The sequence below is a fragment of the Taurulus bubalis genome (genome assembly GCF_910589615.1).
Source record: "Taurulus bubalis genome assembly, chromosome: 21".
In the NCBI taxonomy this organism is placed as follows: Eukaryota; Metazoa; Chordata; class Actinopteri; order Perciformes; family Cottidae; genus Taurulus; species Taurulus bubalis.
Genome location: NC_136609.1, coordinates 6,477,201 through 6,488,757, shown reverse-complemented (window position 1 = coordinate 6,488,757; position 11,557 = coordinate 6,477,201). Strand labels below are relative to the sequence as shown.

The window sequence follows — 11,557 nt, the reverse complement described above, 5'->3', positions numbered from 1 at the left end:
ATGCAGTCGTGAATTGTACACGTTGTTTTTCTTCCATTAGCCTTGAATGTTCACAAAGCGGTTCTTAAACTTCGCTCACGATTAAGTAGAACTGAAGAATAAAAACAATAAAAAAAAAACATGACGGAAGGCCAATTTTAAACGCGGTGAAAGACCCTGAAAGGACCCTCTATGTCATGTCTGTGATCCAGCGGCGTGTTGATCAGTGAAATCTCGTAGTGACTCTGTGGTGTTCGGCTTTGTAAAATAATTCTAAAGCACAAACTTGGCAAAATAGTCTGCAATGTGTTTGTTTTTTTTCGTTTTTTTCTGACTGATTTAGAACGACAATTCCTTGCAGAAAATGTGTCCAATAAAAAAAAAAAAAATGCAGCATCCCGTCATGTAAATTTGTCTTTGATGGACTCTCTCTGGTCCGTGTGTACACGGACGTGTTCTACCTTGCTCCCTTTTTTTTTTTTTTCACAGCATGTTCTCACCATAAAAAAATAATCTGAAATCTTCATGCCGTGTGCCGACTTCTTCCACGGACCGACAGACAGACTGACACGCCCCTCGAGGAGGAGAGCCGAGAGACGGGCTGTCAGGGCCGCTTTCCGCCGCTCTTGCATCACAGAGAGTGAACATTGGTGTTTCCACCATTAGGGCATTGATCACGGGCTCTTCGCTTCCAAATTGTTCATTTAAAGTTCAATTGACCGTGACTCAGCATGGCAGAAAATAGAAGAAACCAATTGGCTTGCTGATCGCTAATAGTCTGACAAACATAAAGCGCTCCGCTTTCCATTTGCACTCTGGTGGAAAGAAACCAACCTTTCTACGGACGCGTCTTTTAAGACGCTAGGTGATTCACAGTAATGTACCGTTTCTGGAAAGCGGAAGGTGTGGGCTAGGTTTTTTTTGCTCATGAGGAGGAAGATGAGGATGAGAGAAGGAAATGGCTATGTCCACAGACCAAAATAGCCCCTCCATCCCCAGCTGCAGTCTCCATTCTACTCACACAGCATGCAACAGAGGAAGATTAGAATTACATAAGCCTGCGATAATGACACTCCTCTGCGCGCTCATGCACACAGAGACACATTCAAATGTTACATTAATTCCATCTTTTTATCAGGTGTTGTCCGACGCAGTTTGCTGTTTTGAAGGTTTTTTTGCTCGCAGTATAGTGCAACGCTTCAGATTGCGACCAGGCCCTCGTAGGAGCAGTGAGCTCGCTGGGAGGTGAGAGCATCTGCAGAGAGGAGCCTCAGACTTGCAGTCTTTCACAGATCAGTAGCTGCGGCAGGGTGTCCGGGTTTATCGCACTGTTGGGGGAGGCGAACGCAGCGAACCATGATGATGGAAGACATTTTTTAAATTTCCATCCATTTCCAAAGGACTAAGGAAATGATCAATTGAGATGAAGTGACATTAAATGATCCCAGAATCCTTTGCATAAAGTCTTTTGTTTATGATGGTGTATTAAGGTCTTGCATTTTTTTATACAAATACTTATGGAGCCGAGGCACTAGGGGTTGTGTTCAGCGAGTTCCTGTGGAGGTGCAACAGTGTGGGACATGTGATAGCCTTGCATCAGTACATTGCGTTGTCGTTCCTGATGCTCAGAAGTTATCACCTCGTCCTCAGATTGATCCAACTTTGCAAAAGGAAGTCGTTTATTTTTTCTCTCGTAAATTTACAACTTCAATCTCAGAGAACACCTCCTCTTTTCTTGTAAATTTACGACTTTAATCTCTGGGAATATTGGCCCCTTCAGCCGGCTGCGTAATTTATGTACTTGAAAAAAAATTGACCGACGACTGATGACCCTAAAATGCCATCGTTATTTTTAAATATGTATTTAGGAATATCAATATAACGCAGTAACAAATTTTGAGGTAACATAACAGACTGTTGTCTAATCGGACACTTTTTATGAGACAAAGTAACGTCAAGCTAACGCTAAGCTAAAATGAGCTAGCTCCGTACAATTCTCTACAAGTCTCCACTACTCCATTTTTTTTAATTATTTTAGCGCGGCAATCATGTAGCAAAGACAGTGTGGTATAGTACACTAATAGAAACAGGTACAGGTGTAATATACAACATGTAACATGGAAACATGTAACATAGGCTGGAAATGTGAAAAGGGAATCTCAGGAATGCAGACTCACGTCCTGGTCGTACTACAAATTGAAACCTTCAAAACTAAGATTATTTTTGTGGCTGAAAACAAAACAATTACATTACATTAAATATATTATTACATTTAATATATTATGTAAATCATTCTTCGGTGTAGACAAAGGTCGAGTGCACAATTTGAGTCATTTCTATTTACATGGCAGGGGTTGCACACAACTATTTATTGCTTCTGGGTACACAATGAAGGAACCACAGCTGTTATGGAGCGTTCCCAACATTGTGGACAGTCATCAATCATGGGGTTGGGTGTGGCCGCAATCCCCTTGCTGATGAACGCCACGCGGATTAGCGACTTGGCCTTGGTGAGCCCGCGGACCCAGTGAAAAATGCTGAGCAAGGCCTTCCTGAACTTATCACCTGAGAGAGTGTACAAAACCAGGTTAAAGAACGTGTTGAGACCCGCCAGAGGCCTGGAGATGATGTATGCTGCGTGCACGATGTGCTCCTTCGGGCCTGCCGGGTGTACCGCGATCTGTTCCGCGTTCTTTCGAGTTTCGATCCACAGCACACGCAGGATGTGATATGGCAGGAAGCACACCACGAACACCAACAGGATCAGCACGGTCACGTGGCGCGCTCGCACCCGGTACGGGCTGCTCATGTAGGGCCCTCTCGCCAGCTGTCTGACGATACCGATGTAACACAGGAACACCACCACGAGAGGGAGAAAAAATCCAAGCGCAGTGAGCAGCCAGCCGTACCACCGCACGTCATCCACGGGTATTGTGCTCGCAAAGTCTATGCACTGGGTCTCGTTGTCCAGGGATATCACCGACAACATGGGCGTGATTTCGGCAGCGGTGATGAACCAGACGGCCGCGCACGCGATTATGCCCCAAACCTTCTGCTGCACCTGCGCTGCCCTCAGGGGCTTGATCACCACCACGAAGCGGAAAACCGCGAGACACGTCAGGAAGAGGATGCTACCGTACAGGTTGAAGTGGAACCCGAAACGGACGAAGCGGCACATGAAGTCGCCGAGCGTCCAGTCCCCGGTGATGTAGTAGTGGACCAGAAAGGGCATGCTGAGGACGTAGAGGAGGTCGGTCAGCGCCAGGTTGACCATGATGATGTTGCTGCTCTTCCAGGGGCGCAGCTTCGTCACGTAAACGCCAATAGAGGTCACGTTGCCCACCAGGCCCACGATGAAGATGATGGTGTAGGCGGCGGGCAGGTAATAGCGTTTCATCAGTTGGTACACGTCGGTGCAGTTGTGATGGTCCATGGCTGTTGAGTATGAAAAGCAATTTTACTAACCCCATTTAAATGTATAATGCTCAAAGTATTACCTAGCATGTCTGGCTCTATAAGCCCGCATCCGAGATATTTTGCCTTTGTTTTTTGGAAATTGGGAGGAAGAGGAGACCCGTGGTCCATCTTCAGTCCATGGCGTAAACACATTGCTAGCATCATATAAAGTTGATCTGGGGAATTTCTTAGCGGAGATTTCGAGTCCTGTTTCTTGTGAAGTCCAATATTCACTCTCCTTTTAGCTCCGTTTTGGTCTCCACCAACTCCTCCACCGCTCCACTGCTTTGACCAGGTCGTCGCAAATCTGACATTGGATTCCTGGAGTTCTTTTATTAGAAATAGCTGAAACTGCAACGTCTTATGCCATGTTCACACCAAAAGAGTTGCAATAAAGCGAATATTCGCAACGCCTTTTCGCCTCTATCGCGCTGCCCGGCGAAAAGTTCGCTTTTTTGCAACCATTCTGGTCTGTGCATTGACTTAACATGTAATCTCCTCGCGCAAATATTTCGGAACTCTTTTGGTGTGATTATGCTAATTATCTGTGGATTTATATCTACGAGTGATACCTTCCACATAACATGTAGTGATTTGATTAATTGTAAAAAAAATTGTCGCAGCTTTACTGTTATAAATAATATGCTTAACAAATATCAAATTGTTTCTTCTTTTTATAATGGATGTTTTGAGCTGGATGTTAACTCAATTCCTGTGATTCTTTTTCAATTACCAATGCAGGTGAATACGTATACATTTCATACTGTTGTTTGAGGAAAAAAATAGACTATGAGCAAATCATCATTTCCTTTCCCCTCGGCGATTGGCAATTACCGCTGGAGGAAGGACGGCGAGAGCGGTGGCATAAAACCCAGAGGCGAGCACACTGGGAAAGAAACAAACATTCAAGCAAACTCAGTGGGAACGAAGCAAACAAAAACCTCCGTTCCCTCGACAAACAGTCTGGTTTGCAGAAAGAAAGCCTCCCAGGACCCGACAGCGCCTATGGCATCCCAGCTCGATGGCAGCTCCCTGTAATGCTGTCAGTGCAATCTGCTCTCATTATAGACGCCAGGAGATGTGCAAGGTGTCATTTACACATTGCATGTAGAGTCACATTTCATAAGGCAGGGACTTGTCCTCATTAAAATGATCACATTTTGAGGGAATATACACACTCTATCCAAAAGATCATTTCAGGAGTGTTGAAGAGAGATTTATAAAGGTATAGTTTAAAAAAAAAAAGTATTTTTCTACTCACTTTGAGCTACAGTGTCCTCATCGGCGCTCACTCCAAGCCCTCGGCGTCTCTTATCTCTGTTTTGTGTTTTCACACCCATCAGTCGTCACTCCTCCTCCCACTCTCTCTCATCCCTTACAGTCCTCTACACCCAGGGGGGAAACTCCAGCACAGTCGGAAAAGCCCACTGTTGTGTGCTTCACCTTCAGCTATGTGCACCGTTGCTTCCTGGAGCCATACCTGGGCTGATAAAGCTCAAAGTCCAGTGCATCGACAGATCAGGTGGTTTTGCAAGGAATGAAAAGGCCAGTCTTGTTTTTGGGGGGGAGATGATCTAAAACTAGTGCAACTTTTGTTCAGGAAACTAACCTCAGGAGTTATTGTTTCTTTACACAGGCATGAGATCACCTCTGTGTGAATGCAGGGATCAATTTAGCACAGACACAGACAGCAGTTTGTGATTAATGTAATGAATAAATTAATACTTAAATAACATCATGTTGACACAATGGTTTCCAATGATGCAAAGGAATTGCGTTTTACATCAATCATTCACTACGGAAGCCCTAAACTGATTCTTTCTGTTATCTCGAGATCACAAGTTAATTATGACGTTATCTCGGGGGAAACGCACTTTGACGTTTCAAGATAACGGCATCAATAACTCGTTATCTCTCGAAACCACAAGGTTGTTTTCCTCTCGTATGTTTGGGTCACAACGCATTCAGACGGCCGAGTGGAGTGAGCGGGAGGATACACGTGAATAACATCTTTAATTAACAAGGTGCATACAAAATACAAGGTAATTTCAAGGTAATACAAAATGCATATATGGAAATGAGATTTCTTCTCTTAGTGCTTTGAATTGACAGGCTTTCCACTTGAACTCCCTTTCCATCGACTGTTTTTCAATTATTTCGAACATTTCAAGTGTCAATTCTCAGCATGAGTCAATTCTCAGCAGAGAGCTTAAATGCCATTTTCTATCTTCAGAATATTTTGTTAAGTTTGTTCACAACCCAAGGCTGTCGAAAATCAAACCACATTTCCATACTTGCATTGCATAACCCCTAATTGTTCATTTAAGTGTTAATGAGTGTAATGGCATTCTCTACACGTCTCTGATCACAGCTGCAGTTTAAATGTGGTGTAAACTCCTCCATCTCCTGTGTCATTATCCTGTTAACGTAAGTGTAAAGTCGTGTAAAAACACTGTTTAGATTCAGTAGGAATGTATTGACATACCTCAACTTTTTCAGGTCACGTTTTTTCATTCCCACTTCTTGAACTTGACGTGCTCGCGGCCCCGTTGGCACACACATGGATGTGCAGTGCATGTTTGAAGATCTTTGTGCTGCGTTTAGGTGCCAATACTTTACCTGCTATTAACCCAGCTCCACTTCCTTTTTTACCTAAAAGTACAAAGGAGCCTAGAAATATGCATCTCCTCCGCCTCGGTTGCCCTCGACGTGTTGATACAGTCTCTGTAATGTCACTTTTTCTGTAGATCACACAGTCGGAAACAGTAAAAGAAGCAGAAGTTTACAAATGTTTATTTTACAAAAGAAAAAAAATGCTAGAAATGGTGTAAACAGCTTTATAGATCAATCTAAATTGTGTTTTTTTTCTTTAATACTGTGGGGAGGGTGCAGTCTTTGAAGCAGCAGCAGAAGCGAGTGTTTATAGTACAGATAGAAATCATTTGAGTTCAAAGAAAAATGAATGTCAAAGATCAACTCGACACAGAAATCTGAGTGCTGAGGATGAGACGCCTCGGAGGCGGCTCGCTGGGGGATGAGGTGGGTGTCAGAGGTGTTGTTGGCTGGAGGAAGGAAGAAAGAACATAGTTCTGTCTACAGTTTGGGCATCCTCGCAGCGTTGAGGCGCATGGACACACAGGAGGAGCCGGCAGCGTAGCGCATCTCCCTCAGCATCCCACACCACTGCTTCTTATCGTCCTCGTACCTGCAAGACCGGGAGAAGAGTCAGCCCCCAGCAGCAAACGCACAGTGGACACCCGTAACGTGCAAAGACCCCACGGTCCCGTAACTTGAGAAAACTTACTGCCAGACGTCAGTGACCTCTGTGGGAGCCACCTCCTTGCTCTCTGTCTGAACCATGGCGAAGCCGCCCACAGCGTACAGCAAGCCGCCGTTGCTAAGCAGGTTGACGGAGCTCCTCTCCTGGGGAAAGTCTGCGAAGGGCTCCCACCTGAGGAGACGCAACGTTAGGAGATGCTGGTTCTGCACCTTAGTACATTCATCCAGTTTTTTGTGGGATTTGGAGGCCCAAAAAGTTCAATATTAGATATACATGTAAGCTAGCTAGCTAACCGGCATTTAGCTAGGAAGCTCGGGGTATTTGATAAGCATCATTGGGCTATTTACAAATCTCAGGTTTTTGAACACAATTCCTTAAATCAAAACCAGAATCCTACTTGTTTGCCACGAAGTCATAGGCTTCACTTGAAGCGGTGAGGCCCTCCTCGTTGACGCCACCAGCCACCACGATCTGGCCGCCGTGGACGACGGACCCGAACATGGCTCTGGGCGTCTTCATGGACGCCAGCTCCCTCCATTCCGACTGCTTGTGGTTGTACGCAAACATCTTGTTGATGGCTTTGCTGTGGAGACGAAGGGAGGAATGTTGATGTATATTGTTCGGAAAAAAACTCCTTCCTTCCACATGAAACATAAAAAACAATACAACAAATAGCAAATGAAGACAAAAGCATATCACACAATTGGAAATAAAGGATAATTTGGAATGAATTGCTTTGCAAATGTGATTAGCAAAGTGTTTGTTTTCAAAAGGCAGCATTCTGGTAAATGATGATCAGAATGTCTGCCTGTGTCTTAATCATTCTTGCTAATTTCACTAATGGATGACAATGTGTTTCAGTATGCAGCCTTCATCAGAGCATCACTGAGCTCACACAGCATCCAATCAACAGTCAGCAGGAAAACAGTTGGACCTGAGAAAAAGAGAAAAAGAGAAGACCCACAAAGATTCTGAGCTGAATACAAAGCTTTTTAATTTAGTAGACTCAATGGGAAAATAATGAATAACAAAATAATTATTACAAAAATCAAATTAAGAAAGAAAGAAATGATAATAAAGCAAATAGAGACAATTTATATATTTAATTATCTTTATTGAACTTTTTCCTGGAGAACGGCCTGGTCACTATTAATAAACAGTTTAACAGTTTGAAGGTAACGTCCTAAAGTCTCTTTCCTAACTGCACATACAGCTGGGTGTTCAACTATTGTCTGCTATTTGGTATCTGATAACGCACTTTATAGTGGACCTGGATGTGAGCAACATCATCTAATGTGGAACAATATGTACAGTAGTCGGGGGAAATATATTATAATGTATCTACAAGAGGATTCATTTGGACACAACAGACACTTTTGATATAAATAGACGTGGCACAGACACACAAATATATATATATATATATATATATATATATATATATATATATATATATATATATATATATATATACACACACACACACACACACATGTATGTGTGTACATGTATGTATATATGTATATGTATAAAGTCCCAACTGGAGATGATTTGGTTGGAAGATAAATATAAAATATTAAAACTCCATAATCTGTGTGATGGTGGTTTATGTTATGGACATTTTTGGAGAAAGTCAAGATTGAAATAAGAGAACAACTTATATCAGTATATGGTTTGTCTAGAGATATGGGAATGACAAAGTGCTCCCTGCTAAATGTTATACTTTCCTAATTTACAAATGTATTTGTTTATACCTGGGTGTTAGTTCTGTTTTAACCTATGAAAAGTATTTATTTTACATTCAAGTTGCCCATGCATCTTCCTCTACGGTCTATATTAGACATCCCTGGACCGGAGCAGTGTAATTGTTGGCTATGAAGTACGACGAAGCTCTGCAGTCTGGCAGAATGATGACCACAAACAGCTGCTGCTCACAGCGTCAGGTCACACACACACACACACACACACACACACACACACACACACACACACACACACACGCACACACACACACACACACATTTACTCACTTGTCATCCGTCTTTCCTCCAATGCAGTAGATCATTCCTTTGTGGGAGACGACAGCGTGGCCGTGGATCTTCAGAGGAAGCTTTTTGGTCTCACTCCACTTCATCTTCCTGAAGAATTGATATTTAACAGATAATTTTATAATTCAAAATATATGCCTAATTGATGAATGTGTGCTAATGGTAGAGAGTCAAATCCATCTGGATTTGTGATAAACATCAATAAACATAAACCGAAGAAAAGGAGGCTATATTATTATTGAAGAAACCAATTAAGAGGGTGAGATGACTTCTCAAACATGAATGATTAAACACCACATGTATTTTTTTTATTAAATAAGGAAGCAATATTGGTAATTTCCTGCAGTTAATTATCACCTTATAATTGTATAAAAGGTGAGAGACAGGGTGAGAAATAAAGACAGGGAGGGAAAAGAAGCAAACAATGCTACTAACTCAACGTCGTAGCACATCACAGTGTCCAGGGACTCGTTGGACTGGAGGTCTTTTCCCGCCACGGCGAACAGCAGGTTATCACTCTCTCCGACGTTGAAGAGGCATCGGGGGGAAGGCATAGGCGGCAGGGCGACCCAGTCGGATGTGAGTGGATCCAACTGTAAAGAAAAGTACATAAAAACACTGCATTAGCACCCGTTTGCTCGGCCTCCTTTTCTTCTCACAGACTTCTCAGGTACTAAACACTGTTGCAGAGAGTTGAGGTGAGAAGATAGCCAGCAGGCAGCTAGCTAGCAGGCAGCTAGCTTAGCATACAGACTGAATGCAGGATGAAACAGCTAGCCCGGTTACAGTTAAACAAAAGCCTAATCCATATTTAATTTCAAGTTGAATCCAAGTTGAAAAAACCAAGTTGAAAAAACATCACCGCCAAGCTAGCTGTTTCACAATGCTACCTGTCTTTGTGGTTTGCTAAGCTATCAGTCTCTGGGCTCTAGCTTTATATTTAAGGGACAATTGACCCATAAATTCAAACATACATATGTTTCCTCTTACCTGTAGTGCTATTTATCAATCTAGATAGTTTTGGTGTGAGTTATTAGCCATAGTCTGCCTTCGCTCCAATATAATGTGACTATATGGCACCAAAACAATTTGATAAATAACACTACAAGTAAGAGGGAAAAGGCCCTTTAACATTACTCATCTAAATCTCTCCAAGAAAGTGAATCAAAATATTTCCCAAAATGTCAAACTATTTCTTGAAATAATAGTTTTTTTGTTGTAATGAAGGTAGCGATATCAAGTGAAAGAGAAAAAACCTAGTTACCAGGAAGAAGTAGCACTGCAGGGGTACATCTTTGTTGTCCTCGTCCACAAACAGTCCTCCCAGGATGTAGAGCTGGTTCCTCTGTGACGCCAGGCTGACGTGGTTACGCGGCACCTGCTCCGACATGGCCGCCAGGAAGCACTCGTTCTCGCTGACATCGTACGCCACTGCCGCTGCGTCATTGATCATGACGATGAATTCACGCGTGTACATGCCGTGTCTGCGGTTGTCATTCAGGAAGCCGGGGAATGGGCTTTTCTCCGGGCTTTCCTCCTCGCCTCCCTCCGCACCTGCCCCCTCCTCCCCCTCCTCCGTCTTGGGAATCTCTGGTAGCTTTCCCTTGAAGGCATCCCTGATGACCTGGATCGTCTTCTGGAGCTCCGGGTCGGCCTTGATGATCTCGTCGGTCTCCACTTTGTCTTTGAAGTACTTCTCCGGCAGCAAGCGGAAGCGGATGCAGTTGAACGCATCCTTCAGGACCTTGACACGCTCCTTGTCGTGGCGGACCCAGGCCATGACCGCCTCGAACACCAGCTCCTCCTTCTCCACGTTCAGCGTGTCTCCGCCGATGACGGCGAACAGTTCGTGGGCGGCAAGCTGGAGGAACTCCTCGTTTTGGTAGAGGAGTTCGAAGCGGTCAGCGATGTAGTTGCGGGCGGCTACAGCGAGCCTGGGACAGCTGAGCACCAGGCCCATCCTGAAAATGGCCAGGCAGTTGCTCACGGACAACTTCTTCTGAAGGTAGTTGACACATACCGTAAAGACAGAAGGGATCTGGAATCTGTTCGCCACAGCAATTATATCCTGGACGTTGTCATCGGTGAGGTCAATCTCGGCCGAGTAGAGGTACTGGACGATCATGTCCAGGATGGAAGGGTTGACATCCTCCAGGACCACCTCCTTGGTGTTCTCCACCTCCTTCCCGTCCTCGGTGAAGAAAATCTCCCTGAAGTAAGGGCTGCAGGCGGCCATGATCAGCCGGTGGCATGGGAAGCTGCGGTCGCCCACCTTCAGGGTGCAGTCCACAAACTTGTTCTCGTTAAGCAGCTCCTTCAGCCCGTCCTGAAGCAGGGTGCTCTGGAACAGGCGCAGCTCCTCCTTCATGGCGTTGGGGTCCATGGCGTGCGATAAGGGGAAACGGCGGGTAAACAAAAGGGGGTCTGTGGAGAGAGGAAGGAGACGGGGTGGCCACAGGTCCTTTTGGCAGGCGGTCCTGGCTGGAAAAGGCAGAGCACCGAAAAGGTTCTCAGGAGTGAAGACCCAGCAATTTAATCCCGTCCCCCTCTAAATTTAGCTCCCTCTGCCCCCTGCCTGCTTCAGCTCCACTGGAATCCGACTGGGCCAAATCGCAGCGCGGGCCTCGAGCAGCCAGTTGCTTCTTTCAGTCTGTGACAGCAGCTGCTCGGGCCGGGGATATGCCATCATGATTCAGCCCCACAGTGTCATGTGGCCGACGAGTGGCGGAGACAATGCTGTCAAAGCCCTGGAATAGATCGTCCTCAAGCTCTACCTATGACAGGGAGAGATATT

The 11,557-nt window shown here is 44.6% G+C and overlaps 2 protein-coding genes across 2 annotated transcripts; both read right to left on the bottom strand.

The window, feature by feature from the left end:
* Positions 1-1,178: 1,178 nt before the first annotated feature.
* On the bottom strand, positions 1,179-3,412 carry LOC306753001 (2-oxoglutarate receptor 1-like; the record flags this gene model as incomplete). The annotated part of the gene is made up of 2 exons (XM_079236833.1): positions 1,179-1,234; positions 2,404-3,412. 2 exons carry the CDS (start codon positions 3,410-3,412, stop codon positions 1,179-1,181), a joined length of 1,065 nt encoding a protein of 354 aa, XP_079092959.1.
* A 2,800-nt stretch (positions 3,413-6,212) lies between these two features.
* On the bottom strand, positions 6,213-11,232 carry klhl41b (kelch-like family member 41b). The gene is made up of 6 exons (XM_079236556.1): positions 10,028-11,232; positions 9,199-9,356; positions 8,746-8,853; positions 7,113-7,298; positions 6,740-6,886; positions 6,213-6,640 (listed from the first exon to the last, which is right to left on the bottom strand). Exons 1-6 carry the CDS (start codon positions 11,144-11,146, stop codon positions 6,529-6,531), a joined length of 1,830 nt encoding a protein of 609 aa, XP_079092682.1. The 5' UTR covers positions 11,147-11,232; the 3' UTR covers positions 6,213-6,528.
* Positions 11,233-11,557: the final 325 nt, after the last annotated feature.

Bases quoted from the DNA above. Each gene is read 5' to 3' on its own strand.
- klhl41b (XM_079236556.1), bottom strand. From the start codon at position 11,146: ATGGACCCCAACGCCATGAAGGAGGAGCTGCGCCTGTTCCAGAGCACC. The intron at 6,887-7,112 runs GTAGGATTCTGG...GCGTCTCCTCAG, and splicing joins TATGACTTCGTGGCAAACAA to GTGGGAGCCCTTCGCAGACT. The intron at 6,641-6,739 runs GTAAGTTTTCTC...CCGGTCTTGCAG, and splicing joins GAGGTCACTGACGTCTGGCA to GTACGAGGACGATAAGAAGC.